General features: G+C 36.6%; 1 protein-coding gene across 1 annotated transcript in view; it reads left to right on the top strand.

Moving 5' to 3' along the window:
- Positions 1-3,948: 3,948 nt before the first annotated feature.
- Positions 3,949-20,207, top strand: part of LOC145678704 (uncharacterized) — a 41,490-nt gene continuing 25,231 nt past the window's right edge. The window contains exon 1 of the mRNA XM_081749132.1: positions 3,949-4,589. Coding sequence (XP_081605258.1) covers positions 4,448-4,589 — 142 coding nt within the window. The 5' untranslated portion in view covers positions 3,949-4,447. The remainder of the gene's footprint in view (positions 4,590-20,207) is intronic.

Consider the following 20,207-nt stretch of genomic DNA (forward strand, 5'->3'; position numbering starts at 1 on the left):
CCAAATTAGAATTAGCTTTTACTGGGAAACATTCATTATGCACCAGCGAGCATATTGTGAGCAGTGAGCACAGGGAAAATAATTACGTAACTGTTTACAAACAAAACTTAGGGACACTAATGCAAGTGCGACAATATTTTTTTTTTTTTGGTATCGTCATGAGTTTTACACATATGTTACAATTTGATTCTTTCCCACATAAAAAATAAATAAAATAACCACAGTAATAAAAATGACAGTTGCACCTCTGTGGGGATTCGAACCAGCTACCTTCGGCATACAAACTCGTTGTTTTAACTAACTGAGCTATTTGTTTTCTTACGCAAATTCAACATGTTATACGGTAAAGATGATTTTTCATTACGATCGTGCTACCAATTCGTCCTTTTCCATAGGCAATTTCCACTATATGCTCTATCTATACGTTAATACTTAGTATAGATTCATATATTTGGAGTTTGCAGATAATGCACGTAATAAGACATATTAGAAATGTTTCGTTAAAAGTTTCGTTTGTAGAATTAATCCACATTTCTCTCAATGACATAGATGTCGCTGCTTCGTGTTGAACTGCAGAATTCCCTCGCGTTCTTGAAAATTTCCCACTTTAGCAGAGTTGGTAATTCCCGTAATTTCAGTCGATTTAATGTTTTTCGCTTCTAATTTATTTATTTTAAGCTAATATCTAACACAAATATTTAAAACGGGCTTGTTATTAACGTTTCCTGCTGGGGAAACTTTCCGAAATTTCGAACATATAAAGAAAACGGAGATATTTTCAAAAAACTTCAAAATAAAGAGACGCGTCATTTATTTTGCTCATGGTAGTACATAGTTTTCAAGAACTTCAGTTTGGTGTGCTAGGTCCTATATATCGTTTCTAGCCAGGCCCTATTTATCATTTTTCGAAAATATTTTTTCTGCATTTATATGCTTATCTATCTATCTATCTATGTATCTCTCTCTCTCTCTCTATCTATCAACCCCTCGATTTATCATCTTTCATTCAACATTTAAATATTGTATAGAAATTAAGCTACATATAAACGCAAGAAATAATCACAGAAATATAAAACACAATAGCACTTCTTTCTTCTCTTTTCTTATATTTCTGAAGCCGAAAATCATGCGATATTTTTCCTCGGTCGGCTAGAATATCTCGCTTTCCGTTGTCTTTTCACGGCACAGATATTTGTACTATTATCCCTCCTGCTGTCACCCATAAAGTGATTTTCCGACGATTTTCCGTCGATATTCACATTTCAAGCAACCACGACTCGAAGGACAGGCAGAAAGACGACCGCTAGACGCGGACAAGGAGGTTCACACAGGAGTCAATAGACATTTCAACAGAAGACACCAGCTCAAAATTTGAGTGGGAGGGTTACATTTGCGTTGCCAAGTTTTTAAAGTCAAACATGGAAGCTTTTTTACTGTGTTTTTTTCAAAATCTAAAAAACACAAGGCATAGATATGTGTCTCGTCTAGGTTTGTTCAAATTTTGACATTTGTAACTTTAATAATAAAGAAGAAAATCGTGAAAAACTTTGCTATGCTTTTTAAATGGGCTACCTTTCAAGGTTGCTAGGGCTACCAGATCACCTTAAGTGCGTTTGCACACGGCAACGATAATATCGGTGGAACCACCGATAATGTCGGCGGTGAAATCGACTTCAATGTATTCAAATCGTAGCTTGCACACGCCACCGATATTATCGGCCGATCCTCCGACACGCAGATGCTGTCGGCCAAGCCCCCGATACTGTCGGCGGTATCGCCGACACCGATTTTGTCGGGGGCAATGTTTTCTTATGATTGGATGCACACGCCACCGACAATGTCGGCCGGCCAGCGGGTTAAATGAAGAGAGTGAGTGACAAGGCGCTGTGTATTTTTGTTTCGTTTCTTGTCTTTGGAATTTTGTTGTTTCCATTTTTTCTATTTCAATTGTATAATATTATTATTATTATCTTGTCCTATAAACAACTTCGGAACAGCTTATTATTTTTTCACAGTCTCTGTTTTGGAGTAGCTAATTCCCTTTATTAAATAAATATAAAATGTTGGAAATCTGAAGAGTACTGGTTTCCCTCTAAATAGCTATTACCAAATAGAATATAGGAAATTTAGATAACCAATTTCTTGATTATTTTCCACTCCTTTTTTAAATTTTTGTTCTTTCTCTCTCTGTCTCTCTCACACACACACTTTGATGGTATATTTTTTAATCTATTAATGCTTTTAAATTTTAATACATTCTGGAAGTTAATTTAAGCGTAATTTTCAAAGTTTGATACACTGTGAACATAAGCATATGGAAAAAATCCTGATTATTATTACTTTCTTTTATTTTCATCAGAATTGTGTGCAGATCACTTCTCCCGGTTCCACTCAATAAGCAATGATTGAATATAATATTTGTTGACAAGTCAAAGTAGAATTATTATTATCTTGAAACGAAACCAGCACAATCAAACACTCTTTCCAAAGCTCCAAGGATAAGTTACTCATTTGACATTTTCTTGATTGTGATCTCAACAACAGGGATGTGACTTCATGCTTCACTTGTTGCAGATTTTTTCTCTCATTTCCAAAACTATCCCAAATCCCCATTTTTAAAAATAATTTGTGGAATGGCAATTGAAAACAAAGACCAAAGCTATGTATCCAAGTTTTCCCTCTCCCCTTTGTATCGGGATCGACCCCCTGATAGAGTTCTGCAGTTTAGCTACAGTGCCTGAATGAAAAGGTTGTGTATTATTGCATTCGTACCTTTCTAGTTTTGCTTAGATTTTTAGAGATGGCAGGAATTTTTCCATTCGATATTTTAATCCTTATTGAACTTGTGGAATGTAGACCTTGCATATGGGATAAGATAACAGACTCTTTCAAGGACAGAATTGAAAATCAAAAAGCATGGCGAAAAGTTTACGCAGACCTTGCCCAGGATTTTGAGTTCATGGACAAAAAGAAACGAGAAACGACAAGTATGTATGCAACAGCGCAAATCTGTCTTCAACATTGGGGGGAGGGGCGTGTAAGATCGTTCCCATATTATACACCGTATATATAGCGATGTTCAAACTATTTCTGTAGTCGAGAAGCAATGCTGTGGAGGATCAGGGGAGCAGAGTTGTCTTCAACATTGGGAGGCGGGCAGATTTGAGGCTTATTCTGAGTAGACATTAATTTCATCTCACTTTCCTTTCTGGCGATCGGACACAATCAAATTTCTCTCCCAAAAAACACATTTCAAATCGGATTACTGGAGGGACAATCTCTCCAGTTCCAAGATTGGAGGGGACATGTCCCCTTCATCCCCCCGGGATTTACGCCAGTGTATGTATGGAGCAATGTAAAACAGAATTACTAATTGGAATCTTATCATTTAATCTACTATGACATTAATGTTAATTGCATGGAAAACAAAATAATATACATACAATATGTAACAGTGTTCCAACAAAAATTAAAACTAATATAGTTTGCAATGTACAGCAGCATCAATTCTCATCGAAACGAAATTAATATGTTTACAGCACCTATTTAGAACGGCACTGTTAAATCTAAACATGTTTAGGCATATGACTATTTAATCTAAATTTTGTACCGTCCTCCACACCTCTTCAGAACAGTTTTTGTAGTCCTTGTTTTAAAAAATAATTTTCCCAATTATTATTTTTTAAAATTTGTTTTCATATATGGAGAAGATTTTTTGTGTGTCGCTTACTTCGCTCATCACCGGCAACGATATTGTCGGGGCTTCCACCGATATTGTCGGCGACGTGTGCAAAGTACGCCGACACCGACACCGATATTATCGGGGCTTCCTCCGATTTTATCGGTAACGTGTGCAAACACGCTAAGTGTCTCTTTTCAACACTAAGTTTATGTGAGACGTGGATTCACAGTTTAAGATGGAATCCGACGCGTTCAATGCTCTTCCACCGGGAATCAAATGCAGTACCCCGTGTATTAAAGCCGCATGAGGTAGACACTAGACTTAAAGTGATGGCAAAACTTGGCATTTAAAATGCCCAGAGAATATTTCTACAAAATAATCACAAACTATTTGATTCTGGCAATTTCAATTGAAATTATAATGCCTGACCAATTCAGTAATATTGCAGTCGATGACCATTGCTTCATTTGTCGATAAGAGGGAAGGCTGAAAATGCAAGAAAGTCAACGCGTAATTCCTTGTGCTTTATTATTTGATGTGGTAGAACAAACTGAATTGAATGAATGCGCCGAGAGTGAATGTGACTGGAGAGGCAAAGAGGGGAGGAGAGTGAATGCATTCGTCGTCTGATGCTTGTCGCTGTATAAATGTGTATTCACTTTCTAAGCGGGCACTTGTTGCAGGTTTATTTGTAAAATATATAACTGAAGTATTGTGTGCAATGCAATACTGGTTGTCTATAAACAGAAGTTTAAGTTTACGAAAATGAATTTGCAAATAAGTAAAATTATAATTTTCATATTTTTAGTATATATCAAAGACAGTGAAAGTGCATCGTTGGAAACAGTCAGTGACGATGAATTATTGAACCTGATTAAGAATGAAAAGCATGTTGTTGTGTTATTTTGTAAGTATAGATAACAATATCATATTGTAGTATCAGAGATAAGTGTGTTCTGCTGTAACACGTCTGCATACAGGTTAAGAATGAAGCCAGATGTACTGAATATTCTGTCAAGTTCAAAATAATTGTGCTTTCACTTTTCTTGCTTCAAATGACTCCCTTAAGATGTTCTGGACTTGTCCTTGTCCTGGGCCTATGTTTAGCAGAAGGGATCCAGTTCTTTTCTCTAAAAAATGTTACAATTTTGGTAATTTCTGTTCACATTCGGTTAGTTTAGTTTAGTTTGTTATATTAGTGTAGGGGTCCCGCATAATTTTCCAAAAAATGATAGAATTTCGCTTATTTCTACTAATATTAGGTTAGATTTGGTTACGTTGTGTTACGTGTAAGTACTTGCATCATTAATTTCTCCTGTAAATTTTCTGTTTTTTACGTGCTCCTGGACCCCTTGTACTCAACATACTCCTTATCCTGGCCCATATCCAAATAATTGCGTACTGTTTTATAATATTCGTGCAAACTGGTGTGCTTCCCGTTACGAATATAAATGCGTGTCCTGATGAACGCCACAGAAACGACTGTGCAGAAACAAACTAACTTGTGCTAGCAAGAACGCTAACCGAGTCAGCAAGAACGCATCTGTAGGAAGCGGGCGCATCAGCGACAGAGGGTATGCGGGTAAACGAAGTGCGAAAGCACTTAATATCACATAAAATCACGTTGGACTGTGTAGAATAATTTTTCATTTGAAGCAAGAAAAGTAAAATATGTTTTGAATATGATGGACTATTCAGCACCTACACCAAATCGACCCCTTACGCTATGAAAGCCGTTATCTTGTTTGAGCATTTCTTTTTCTTCTTTTTTACTTGTCACATATGTACGAAGGGATTTGTTTCGTTACACTGGGTGTACGGGAACTTGAGTTTAATACTAATTGGGGCAAGTCTTTACTTTGACTCCAACTGTGACTTTAATCGGTTCTTATAGGTTTAGTAACATTGTGGCCCTTGTACTTATAGTATAATTCTTAACAGAAGTCACAGTTGGAGTCAAAGTAAAAATTTGCCCTAATTGGAACAGAGGTTTACCAAAGGTGCAATAGTGGACGCTGTTTAACGTACTTGAACTAAGTTGCTTGGGGAAAGAAAAATAAATATTTGAGTTTTACGTCCCACGATTTTGCCGGTTAGGCTAAAGGAGACGGTGATGATGAATAATGAATGAAATGGTGGAATGAAGAAAGTGGGTGGAAACGGGAGAATCCCAAGGAAACCCACGCACACGGTGTTTGTCCACTACGAAGTTCACTTCGCGGGGGCTGGGATCGAACCCGGGACTACCAGAAGTGAACGCTCTACCACTTAAAAAAAAAATCAATGTTGCGATACAAGTAAACTTGATTACTGTTCCTACAGGTCAATGAACTACTTCGAAATTTCATCGCTTTCTAAACAAAGGTCTCATCCTTCAAATGCCAACACTGAAATTTCACAATTTTTTCATTCTTTAGCCTGCAACACTGAAGGAAATATTATCAGGTTTTGTTATTTGCCCTTTATTTTCACCGTTATGGTAGTGATTTTTAGGCTTACAAATAAACTGCATACACTCATCCTATTCCATAACGAAAATGTTCACCGACATGTTGGAGTTAGCTGACCATCATGTCGTTGAGGTATTACGAATCAAAAGTAAGAATTGGTCCCAACTCAGTTCTCGATCTTTACTTTTGGTCTGTCTACGTTCCCGGAATTCGTGAAGACGGGATATTATCGTTTAAAAGTGTGCTTTTACAATCTCATTCCTCTTCGATGCGTTAAGTGGTGCCAGTTTCGATCACACTAGCATGGGCTGTGATGCAACGTGCGTTATTTGTGCGAACGACGGCTAGAAAAGTCACGGTACGGAGTCCTGTAAAGTGACTAAGTTCTATTATATTAACTGTAAGAGTGATTATTCTAGGGATTGTCCAGGCTTTCCGAAGAATAGACTTATCGAAGAGGCCATGGTTGGTACACCTGGGGTGCTGATTATATTATATCGTAGTCTAATTCGGTTCTGCTTGTTAGTGCTTTCCACACTAGTTTTGTTGAATATAGCATAATTAGAAATTATACACGGTGAACTCATTTTTAAATCAATTTTGTACTAACCATCTTGTTATATGTTGCTTATTTTCAAAATTTATTCTCTTAATACTACGGTTGCACTTGTCGAATTTTTTTTAAAATTACGAACACGTAACCATAAGGTCAGTATAATATTTACATAGTAAATGTACGATATATGGGTTATAAAAATTCGGCCTTTGATAAGAATTTGACGGGTCACTGTATATTGGCTGTCTTGGTGTATAGCATCCTGTCTCAGCACTAGGTTACGTGAAACTGTTTTTAATGTTTGTTTGTTTGTTTTTTTTATTTTTTTCAACCACATGAGCTCCTACCGCGAATCGAATCCTGTTCCCCGCATGGGTGATTATCTCTTTAATCATTTACCCCGAGGGAGCTCGGAAGACAATTTGAGTGAAATAAATCAAATATTTGCTACCAGCGTATGATTAATTGGTATGAACAAATTCGGTTACTGCATTTTGTTATTAACTTTTCATCGTATGATAACTATATGTGAAGTGATAACCATGTATGAAGCGAGACACTTATCTTTAATGATAACTGAATCTTGGTATTTAATACTTGACAGGGTAACCTAAGTAGAGATCGGAATTCTTGATACTATTGTTTCACATCTGTTGGAGATAACATGTCTAGCCATTAAAAAAAAATTCAGTACGAAGCACATAGTGTTTTAATGATATAACCGAAAAAAAATCATGTAAAACTTTTATAAAATGTACTACAAAGAAGAAAATATTTTTTGGTGGGAAAAAAATTGGAAATGTTATTAAAACTAAATGCTTTAAGACTCTCTTCTTAAGGTTGAAGGCTAGAGTTTTTATGAATAAAACATTACATTATATCCAATGCTTGTATTCTTTGTGGGGTAAAATGAAAAAATGAAACTAAGCTTGGATGCTATTTCTGAAATTAAGGACTAAAGCTTTTATGGATAAAACATTAAATTTCACCCAATGCTTTTAGTCTTAGTCCCATTTCTTTATTTTACCCCATTTAAAAAGAATTAGTACATTTTATAAAAGCATTGTTTCCAAAAGTTTTGTTTTACTACTAGCTGAACCTGAGCTCTCTATATAGCACATCATTCACATATGAGCATCAATCTTTTTATTCTTCACATCATCTATACATGACCCTTTACAGACACAAGTGAAGGACGTCTTGATAAAAATCGGCAAGGGGCATCACAAAGGGAAGATTTTTCGTTTTTTTTTTCAATACTTCGCACCGCTTGCAAAATGTGAGCCTACTTCCGGTTGCAGTTTCTTTTTCATGTATGATCAGTGTTTTCTTTCTTCTTGCATACAGCATTAAGCAAATACATTACACACACACGATTAATTATGTCAATTGATTTGTGGTGTTCATTGGGCAAAACCTCTAAACAATAAAGATGCATCGGAGAGTGGAGAAATGATTATCCTTCGTTTTTCGTTATTATTTGGCCATGAAACAAACTCCGGAGAGATATGCTAACCCGCTATACAAATGTGTAGTGTTGTAATGTATAACTCTCAGGATATGATGCTTTTTAAAATTTCAATACTGCCAGTATATTCCTACTCAGAAGTGAACAATCTACGCAAGATTTGCAATCGATCAGTGAAAACGGCATCTTTCTAGAACTTGTGGTTCCCGATATCTCATTGTCAAAAAATTGGCCACAAACGTATAAACGTCCACAAACATTTAAACTTTTCTTGATTACAAACATTTAAAACTAGCATTTTAATATATAGATAGTTATTTATTTTTTAGTCTTTATTCAATATCCTGCAGTCTGTCTTTTGCTCCTAACTTAAAGTACTACATGATTTCAATGTGTGATCTTACATATTTGATTTTCCAAGATCACTTTACAAGATTTACAACGGTTCAAAATTTTTGCAAAATGATACTGTGCAGGATGGACCATTTTACTTTATACGTACGCTCTCTTTTAAACTAATAGGGACAAAGCGCTGAAATTTCATACCAATACAAACACCGAGAGGAGAATATTCTTTGATATATTCTGTTATACTACCAGGTTAACAGTGTTGTCAAACTAACATAAATTTGTAATTTTTTCAAATGGCGCTACATCAGGATATTGCATATTTCAGATCTAGATCTTAAACGAAAACATATCACATTTGTTATTCACTGGTGCAAAATAAGGACGCTACAGTATCAGAAACATCCAAACTTTGATGGTCTGTACAGCAGTAATAACGCAGATGAGACAAGCACATCCAAAGTACTTTAGTGTCGAGTACTATGATCATAATATGACGAATTTCAAATGAGTAGAAACGAAGAAACAGGGAATTGAAGATTTGACTTTTTTAAAAGCTTTTACTTCGAAAAATGCTTAAATAAGTATCACATCTTATTACGTAGATGGTTTTCAATGGGCGTGGGCCATTGCGGCAATTTGATATCTATTGAGAATTCTAAATATGAAATAATAATAATAATAATAATGATAGAGAGAAATACAAAGAGAGAAGATGTTATTCTCTCTGTGTTGTGGAGAGAAAGATACACATATATAGGGCCTCCAAAGCTTATCTTGCTGATTTTGTAGAGTTGTCTCGTGCCTAAGCGGTTAGCGTACGTGCCTTTGGCGTTAGAGATTGGGGCTCGATTCTCGGCAGGAGCTCGTCATTTGGATTCCACGTTAAGCTGTAAGCCCACGTCTCATATAGTCTCGCTACTGGAAGGATTACTGCGACCGAGCAAGAAGCACCTGCTGACTTTATGTATACGAGGAGATATCAAAAGGTTCGTGCAATCACCTTTTAAGAAATCCACTCTGGAGAACTTTGACATTATAATAATATTAGTCCTTCTCACTGTGCCTAGCGACACACTTTTGCCAGCGGTTCTTTACTTTGTAAACCCGTTTTGTAAAAGTCTGCAGTTTGGCTTTGAAACCACAGTTCAACTTCAGAAATGGCGCCATCCCTAGTGTCAAAACTGCATCCACATCCTCTGAGTGGACGCTTCATTTCTGAGAAGAGAAAGAAGAAGTTACTTAGTACTAAACCCGGTGAGTATGGGAATGGATCTTAATTCCACTGCCTTTATTATGGATGCATGTACGGAATAAGCTGGTGCATTGTCTACCAACAGCAGCACCCCTTTTGTAACAATCCACGACGTTTCTTCTGTTCCTCTAGTAACTTAGTCAGGAGATGCGAATAATATGTACTACTAATAGTTTGACCCCTGTGGTAGGTAATCTGTCATGATGACCCCTTCACAGACCAAGAAAACGGAAAACATCACCTTTTCGGCAGACTTCTGCATTCGTGCCTTTTTAGAAATGGAGGAGGAGGGATACCCAATTTTCATCCATTGCCCTATTCATCCACCTCATAGCGATTTCTCTTTTGGAAAGTTGTGAGCAGTTGTGGTATTCACCGTGCTGACACTTTCTGAAGATCCAGTTCGTTGTGAATGATATTCCAGACAGACTCATACTATTGTACACCTTGTCTCAAAAAGGTTGAGCGCATTCTTTATTGCTGTTTCGAGGCAAAAAATTTCTAAGTCCAACTTCGGGTATCTTCGGGAAAAAGTAAACCAGGTTCGAACCTCGAAGCCAACCTTTGCAATCGGGAAAAATCTTGCAGATGTGTTTTCTTCTTTTAAATATAATAAGACTTGTTACCAATTATATGTAAAAAGCAACATTGATTGAAATACTTAATCATACAATATTTCGAAACTTTGTATTATGTCAGCACATGCTTGTTTGTCATTTTACTCTCCATACTTAATGGAACATTTAGATACGTAAACGAATCTTTCCATATGTAAAAGAATGGTTAAAGTTAAGATATAGAACATCATTCTCTCCTGAGTACTAAAACAAAAGTTAAAGTAGAACAAAAACAGCATTTGCAATGGATATGAATGTAATTATTATCTTAAATACCCGTATATACCACTAGAACTATTTCTCGAAAAGCGCTTGTGTTAGCTCAGTGGTACGCCGTTGGCTTTCAAGTCGTAAGGTTGAGGGTTCGATTCCCATGTGGGCCAATGCTTCCTTTTATGAAATTCTATTTTCCCCAATGCATGAAAAATTATATAAAATAATTACATTAAAATACGTCAGTTGTATATATATAGCATATAATCATTGCAGAACATAGTGATTATTATGTTTAAAATATAACAGGTGTTCACACTACGTTGGTATTCTACGATATATGTGAATGTTAAATACAAATTAAGAAAATAATAACATCGCAATAAATAAATTATGTAGTGTATTTATTTGCAGCTATTTGTCATATAGAGGTTACTTCTCAACATTCGTATTACAGCATGTCATTGATATTCTTGAAAAATTATCCGAGGCATAAAAAGAGGGTATAAACAGAGAATCCAAAGTCGGAACGCTCGCAAGAAATTCATGAACCCCAAAGGTCACGTGAGCAGACTGGAATTTTCCTTATGAAGCATGCCACAGCAGAAGGTCTTTACATAGATTTTCAATTCAATACCTGAGATATGCTTTTGCAATGTGGAAGTGGTGATGCCTTTGGTCGCTCTCTCTCACTTTCTCGCTCGCTCACTCTGTATTTATATATATGAAAGTGGATGTATGTGTGTGTTTCGACATAGCAATTTTAACCATATTTCTTACAATCTGGAAAAGAATACTGTCGGGATACATATTAAAAATGCTAGAAAAGGATCGATATTAGTATCGAATCCATAGTTTAGTGGTCGCTTAGGAAAACAGTTCTACTTTCAATTCAAGTCCAATTAAGCTCCCATTAGCATCCAGGGTGGTTACATAGCGACAAAAAAAATATCAAAATCAACCGATATTAGAGTCGAAGGGTAAGTTTTCAGTGCCGCATTTCCCATTAGTCCAACTAGGCCAGTGCCTAGAGGCAACATATTTGAAGAGCGCAAAGTTTAAAATTTTAATTTTTTTCGTATGAAAAAGTTTTAAAAATCGAGAGCAAATATACTATTTCATGAGCAATCCTCTTTTACTATTCTAATATATTTAATGATAGCGTAAGAAATCTGAGAAAAATTCAGAACATGTTTCCCATTTATTTTTTGTTACGTAGTTGTAACTGTAGCATCTAGTGAGTGGTATTTAACTGCAATAAATTCACTAATTAAGCATATTCGAATTAAGTTCTATTTGTAAGTTAGGGATCAAGGGGCGGAGAAATATGTAGTTATTGGGAGCGCCGAGAGCAAACGTGCGTAGGCACGCCGAGCTTCAAAATGCAGCACTGTTCGCTAAATTAATTGGTAGAAATTTTAATGCGATTTAAGACCAAATTTAGTCCTAGCGGTGGCGGTATCCGTTTGCTGTCCTAGGAGGAATGAAAGAGGCTGACATCAAAATTATAAAAAAAGACCTACATTAGTGTCGAATCTATAATTTTGGGGGTCTCTTAGATAAAGAGTGGCACTTCAGATGCCATGTGAGTTAAGCCCTCATTAACACAATGAAGGAGTTTGTGAAATTTGCGACATGTAGAAATAATTGAAAATGACCAATGTTAGTATACAGTACAACCCATATCTTTCGTGGCCGCCAAGTTCATTGGGAGCAGTTCTGATGACCTTTAAGTTTAAGTTCAACTTCCAGTAGGAGTGAAATCCCCCAGCACATCTAATAAGGAGAGTTGAGTTGTTGAGTTGATTTTAGTTTAGTGTCCCGTTCAGCAGCGAGGCTATATGAGACGTGGACCTACTGATTAACGTGGAATCTGAACCACATGAGCTCCCGCCGGGAATCGAACCCGAGTCTCGTCTTTTAAATGAAACAAGACATGTTAAAATCAAAGATGGAGTGGGTCAGTGGGTCGGTTGGTAAGTGGGTGAAATGGGTCAAGATTTGTGAGTGGGTCAGTGGATCGTGGGTCAAAAGGACGTGACCTACTGCGAAACACCACTCACCGTGACTCACACGGGCGCACCGGGTGGCCATCCTTTTAGTCCAAAAATATTTCGTCCAAAGAACATTTCGTCCAGAGACATTTAATCCAAAGACATTTGGTCCAAAAGGCAATTCGTCCAAATGACATTTCGTCCAAAAGACAATTGGTCTAAAGAACATTTCGTCCAAAGGAGAATTGGTTCAAATTGCATTTCGTTCAAAATACAATTGGTCCAAAGGACATTTCGTCCAAAAGACAATTGGTCCAAAGGACATTTCGTCCAGGGATGTTTAGTTCAAAGCACATTTCGTCCAAAGAACATTTGGTCCGGTAACGCTTTGGGGTCAAGGGTTTTTTTTCTATTAGAAGAGTAAAAGTGATTCATATAACATTATGACTCAGTAGCTTCTTATTTCTAAAGGAAATTTGAAATAGAGATTTATTCCGCAATTTTCATTTCGATAGAACAAATAATGCTGAGATATTCAGAAAAACGTAAACGCCTGAAAACAATATGGCCGAACAACAGGAGTGAGGGAAAGGTTGCAGTGTGAAGTATGTTGCTGTAATAACTGCTAACATGACATCTAAAATTTTCATGTTGTGAATGAAATAGTTCTAAAATAAGTACCGGTAACTAAAATTAATGGAGTTTAAATTTGAGTAAGCTAAATATTAGTTATTCAAACCCTTGTGTTAGAAAAGTGAAAAATTATGTGTCAAGTATCTTTGAAGAAATACTGAGAATAGAAAAATACACATGTGTGAAATACATTCTTACACCTTACTTTACATAGGGTCTCTAAAATGTCTACCCACAATTGCATTTGCTTTGGTCCACTACTTCCTGCGCTATTACAGTAATATTTACTTTTTTTCCGGAGGAGGCCTAGGCCCCAACAGTGTTTTCCGCACAAATTAAAACACGTTTCGTTTATTGTTTTGCGAATTGTCCCTATACGAGGTTTCGTTGCAATTCTCCATACTCCTTAAGAACCTCTGAGGTATAATTATTTGCACTTTTGACATTTCGTAATCAACAGTTTAAAAGGTCCGTGATATACGCAACCGCTTTTTTTTTTTTTTTTTTTTTTTTAAGGAAAATACGAAACCCAATTACCTTAATTTACGTCTACAATATCTGTTCACAGTTCCATTCAACTCTGTACACTTCTTCTTGCCTTTTAGGCCTCAAATTTCAAAATTTTAGGTGGGGGATTTTGTCCTTAAAACCGTTTTTCCTCAGAAAATAAACTCGCATTCGTTTATTTTTTGCGTAATGTCGTTCCAATTTGTCGTTCCAATTCTTCATGTCCTTTAAGCACTTCTGACATACTGTTATTCGCACTTTTGATATTTCAGGATCAAAGTTTTGTAGGGGTCTGTGTCCCACCCAAACCTTTTTCTTTTTTCAGGAAAATACGAAACCAGTATTCCCTTATTTTATGTCTACAATATCTCTGCACAATTTCATTCACTTTGGTTCATTTGTTGTGACCTTTCGGGCCTCAAGTTTCAAACTTTTGGATGGGGGCTTTTGCCCCCTAAAACCGTTCTTCCACAGAAAATAAAAAACGTATTTATTTATTTTTTGCGTATTGTCCCTACTCAAAGTTTCGTTGCAATTCTTCATGTTCTTTACATACATCTGACATACAATTATAAGTACTTTTGATATTTCGTGGTCAAAGGTTTGGAGGGGTCTGTGCCCCACGTAACCATTTTTTCCAGGAAAATACGAAACACGTATTCCCTCATTTTATGTCTGCAATATCTGTGCACAATTTCGTTCACTTCGGTCCACTTCTTCTTGCCTTTCGGGCGTCAACTTTCAAAATTTTGAGTAGGGGTTTTTGCCCCCCCAAAAACCATTTTTCCGCAGAAAAACACGTATTCGTTTATTTTATGTGTAGTATCTACCTGCCTATTTTTTTCAAAATTGGAGTGTTACACTTGGGAGGTATTACTTGTGAGTCATAATGTTATATGCATCACTTTTACTCTTCTAAGAGAAGGAAACCCTTGACCCCCAAGCGTTACCGGACTAAATGTTCTTTGGACGAAATGTGCTTTGAACTAAACATCCCTGGACGAAATGTCCCTTGGATCAATTGTCTTTTGGACGAAATGTCCTTTGGACCAAATATCTTTTGGACCAATTGTGTTTTGGACGAAATGTCCTTTGGACCAAATGTCTTTTGGACCAATTGTGTTTTGGACGAAATGTCCTTTGGACCGATTATCTTTTGGACGAAATGTCCTTTGGACGAAATGTCTTTTGGGCGAAATGTTCTTTGAACCAATTGTGTTTTGGACAAAATGTCCTTTGGACCAAATGTCTTTTGGACCAAATGTCTTTTGGACCAAATGTCCTTTGGATCAATTGTCTTTTGGACGAAATGTCCTTTGGACCAATTGTCTTTTGGACGAAATGTCCTTTGGACCAATTGTCTTTTGGACAAAATGTTCTTTGGACAAATTGACCTTTGGACCAAATGTCCCTGGACCAAATGTGTTTGGACTAAATGTCTCTGGACGAAAATCCTTTGGACGAAATATCTTTGGACGAAACGACCCCCAACTACCCACCGCCCCATTCTGTTCAGCACATTGTAGACAGCATCTTCTGAACACTGGTGAGCTTGTCTACATTTTACTTTCAAGATCTCCATTTTTCTTCTTTTTTCATTTGTTTCTAATGAAAAAAGCTCAGGCATTTTTGAATTTTGATATTTGCAATTGTAAGAGTGGCAATAGCAATAGGAGTTCAATTTTGAGATACAGCTTGTGAGCTTTTAGAGGAGCTAACTGCTGGAAAAAAAAATTGAATCACCTGTAATATATGAATTATTATACCTAGTATAAAAAACTGAAAGTAACTATGTCTGCGTGATTATCACGGTCAAATTGCAAAGTCAAATGAAACGACATTTGGTATATAATCAGGCCCCAATCCCAACTGGGAAGTTATCATACGCGTATCACTTTCATTATAACACATATACTTAGTAGGGAGTAGGTGTCCGAATTTTTCGAGAAACTGAGTATCTTACAAGCCGTTCAACTTAAAGAGCTGAAATTCAGTATATAACTCTTTAGTAAAAATAAACAGAACGTGTCCTGGCATTTTTAAAAATGTGTTTTATGAGCGAAGGGGGGGGGGGATTTTCTATATATTGGAAATTGGTAGTGGGTTGATTTGTTGTAAACATTATCGAAAACGATTGATATTAGTTGAGAAACTAATTGAGGAATGAAAACTACAGTCCTTTGCATTTTATACCCACTGCTTTCTATTATAATAATTGCTGAAGCTGGTGTTTAATATATGGATCGTTCAGAGCATAAGGCAATCAAACCATAAAGTTGTGAGAAAAATTGACGTAACATTTGTATTCCAAGCCTAATTTCATGGGCATTTTAAATTAGTACGGCATGCTTAATTATATGGAAAACTAGTTTTTCTTTCTTTTTTTTTTACGTTGATCTATTTTATCTTGATTTGATACTTTCAAATTTCATCCTGTTTTCTACTGAAATGTATATGTAAGCCAAGAAAGAAATAATTATATATGATAAATTTAAATTCATCTTAATTTGAAAGATGAGAAACACTTTACCATTGTATATCGTAAAGGTCAGATTCACCGGTATTGTAACAGAGCGGTGCTTGAGCGATTGACGATAGGAATTCAAACTCCGATAAGTGAAAATTTCACAGTCTTGTTTTATTTCAAGTGTAACCTCTTTAGTCAGTGGGGAGAAGGACGTGGATCATGGGTCAGAGTTGATTACGTTGGTGGGTCGGAGTTGGTCACAATGGTTCAGAGTGGTTCATAGTTGGTGGTGGGTCCATTCTGTATTCTACCATTAATTTCATAATTCGAAATCACCCTGTCCTTTAGCTTAAAGACACAATCGTGGAACGTAGAATTTAATATTAGTGATGTAATAAGCCCATAATGGGTCGCTTCTTGTTTTACCTTGGTGCATTATACTTTTGCAATGGTAAGACAAGCTTTTACCTCTTCTGGGTAGTTTCACAATTTCACGTTTGTAGAGGTGGTCACGGAGTTTTCAATGAAGGATTTATTACCATCTTGAACGCTCGCTATTTTGCACAAGTTAGCATAAAGACTCGAGACTCCTACCATTTAAAAAAAAATTTAGTAATACTCTTAAATGACATACTACTTGATTCCCCTTGCCATTTTCAAATTTTGAGTTGCACCCCTCCTGGGACCCTCCGGGGAACCTTGGGGCAAATCTTTTTCCTCGACACGGGGTACCTTTCAAATTATAAAATACATTTTTTCCGGTGTTGACATCTGTTTCATCGTTTCAGACTTTTATTAGTGTCAACGGGCTTCATGGATACCATGCTTCTTTATTCTCTTAGTTTTCAGATACAAGCCTCCATGCCGAAAGCGTCAGTGGACCACCGATGCGCAACTGGCGGCCTTTCGCCAAAAGTTGGATCCCGCAGCTACGATCCGTGGTGGCCCCACTTCGGTTTTAAAAATTATACCACCAGCGGCAGAGACTCGACGAAACGCCAACGAACCACAAAATTCCTCCCCCAAAATATGTTAAATCGCCCATATGCTTGAGTTGTTTATATTCAGGTGAGTGCAAAAAACACTAGGGGAAAAAGCAAGTATCCCAAAGTGGGCGCGAACTTTCAACCTTAAGTTTACTTGCCGCATATTCTTCTGACTTCGCCACGGAAACGATGAAGAAAATCTCGCTTGTAGAAGAATAAATTGTTGAGGTCTTAATTTAGCCAATCAAACAAATCCCTCTATCTTGAGTTCTGTGAGATGGTACTGTGAACCGTTTCGAGATTTATTGCTTTCTGGTGGGGTACTATCTATGTGCAAAATTTGAGAAAATCACCGACGCGCACCTTCGGAAACTCTCCTCTTGAGTGCAATGTTGACCAGAGATGGTGTGGGTCAATGAAGCCTTGATCCACAACATACTGACCCAGCACACATCGTGACCCACAATGACTCAACACCCAACGTGAACCATTCACCCACCATGACCCACTCTGAACAAACCACCAACTATAAAAAACTCTGAACCATTGTGACGAACTCCGACCCACTAAAATGCATCGTCATTAAATTTGATCCATTATCCACACCGTCCTCTTTACTGACTTAAGAGGTTATATTTGTACTAAACCAATTTTTTCCAGTAGTTAGCTCCTCTAAAAACTCATAGCTTGCATCTCAAAAGCCAAGTAGTAAATCCTATTGCCATTGTTACAACTGGAAATATCAAAATCCGAAAGAGCCTGAACTTCTTTCTTCATTATAACCAAATGAAAAAGGAAGAAAAATAGAGATCTTGAAAGTAAAACGTAGACAAACTTGCCAGTGTTCAGAAAATGCTATCTAGAAGGCACTGAGCAGAACGGGTTGGTGGGTCAATGGGTTAGTGTGAGTCACAGTGATGGTGTTTCGCAGTGGGTCACACCTTGTTGATCTACGATCCACTGACCCACTCACAAATCTTGCCCCGTTTGACCCACCGACCAACTCAATCTCTGATTTTACATTTAGTATATCATTTAAAAGACGAAACATACATCTACACATTTTTTTCTCGATTGCGAATAGCCTTGATAAAAATATACGAGTTGAGATGGTAATTTCTTCTTAAGGTGAGAAATTGATATGATTAAAGAGCCCATCTTGAAGTGGTTACAAACTACATTCCAAAGTTATTAGAAACGCTTTCGCGACCCCAGAAAACTATTATTTCGACAAATATTTAAGTAAGTTTTTACATTTTATTAATCATATCTCCAAGTCCCTCATCCTGTGAAGATGGGGATGACTTTGGATATAACGCCATTGAGTGCCTCACTACTCATAACAACGACCCAGAAAACAATGGATAACACTCTACAATCAGTCATTTTACACTATTTTTACATGTCACTCCTCCCAACTTCCATCCCTTGAGGTATCTGAATTCCACAATATTTTTTTTCTTAGATTGAAAGTAATATGTCTCCCATGTTAGGTAAAAGTTGCTCCAGACATTCCGGAGTTTCGCTGGAATATAAACGTATACATACATCAAAACATTTGGAGCTGTGTGAGCAATGCTTTCGATGTTGCTCCTGTAAATTCAAAATCCAGGTGGCATAGTCGCTCATACCAAAACGTGGCATTCAATAACATTGTGTTTGTAATAGTGTCACGAACTCAAACTATGGATTTGACACTAGAGACATTTTATTTTTCATCCTTTATCGTCCGCCATAATAATGGGTGTTGAATCGATTGAATTGATTTTGAGTTTAACGTCCCGTCAGCAGTGAGGCTATATGAGACGTAGACCTACTAATTAACGTAGAATCCGAACTACATGAGCTCTCGCTGGGGGCCGAATCTGGGTCTCCCACACCGAAAGCGTGTGCGCTATACGCTTAACCACAAAGGAGCTTTACGATGAGAGTTAAATTTGGACTGTAAGTTGCTTTCGGAGTTGTAATTATTAATTTCTGCAACAACGAGAACTATGGATTCGACACTAATATCGATCGATTTTACTTTATATATATATAAGAGGCGGAGAGAAAGGAACCACATCCATATACAAAAGCCTTGCAGATTATTGAACTGAAATCCTTTGGAAAGAAATCCTATTCTGCCTTCTTTCTCGAGTATAAATAAGTCTCTTAGACATTACTTCATGTTCGTAAATTTCCTGTTTACATGGTTTGGGGATCGGGAGTTTTGTGTCTGTAACGAAGATTGGAGTTTGTATAATAATTTCTGTTTATACCCGAATAGTCTCTTTACCTTTCAGAAAGCGTAAATCACTTGCTGTAAAGAGAAAATTCAGAAGTAACTTCCGATGGCAAATAGCTGCAAATAAATACACTACATAATTTATTCATTGCGATGATATTATTTTTTTAATTTGTATTTAACATTCATATATATCATAGAATACCAACCTACTGTGAACACCTGTTATATTTTAAACATAATAATCACTATGTTCTGCAATGATTATATGTTATATATATACAACTGACGTATTTTAATGTAATTATTTTATATAATTTTTCATGCATTGCAGAAAATAGAATTTCATAAAAAAGAAGCATTGGCCCACATGGGAATCGAACCCTCAGCCTTACGATTTATAATCCATCGGCGTACCAGTGAGCTAACACAAGCGCTTTTCGAAAAATAGTTCTAGCGGTATATAGCTGTATTTAAGATAATAATTACATTCATATCCACTGCAAACGTTGTTTTTGTTCTACTTTGACTTTTATTTTAGTACTCAGGAGAGAATAATGTTCTATATCTTAACTTTAACCATTCTTTTACATATGGAAAGATTCGTTTACGTATCTAAATGTTCCATTAAGTATGGAGAGCAAAATGACAAACAAGCATGTGCTGACATAATACGAAGTTTCGAAATATTGTATGATTAAGTATTTCAATCAATGTTGCTTTTTACATATAATTGGTAACAAGTCTTATTATATTTAAAAGAAGAAAAACACATCTGCAAGATTTTTCCCGATTGCAAAGGTT

This window comes from Thermobia domestica, chromosome 2 (genome assembly GCF_964235325.1).
Source record: "Thermobia domestica chromosome 2, izTheDome1.hap1.1, whole genome shotgun sequence".
NCBI lineage: Eukaryota > Metazoa > Arthropoda > Insecta > Zygentoma > Lepismatidae > Thermobia > Thermobia domestica.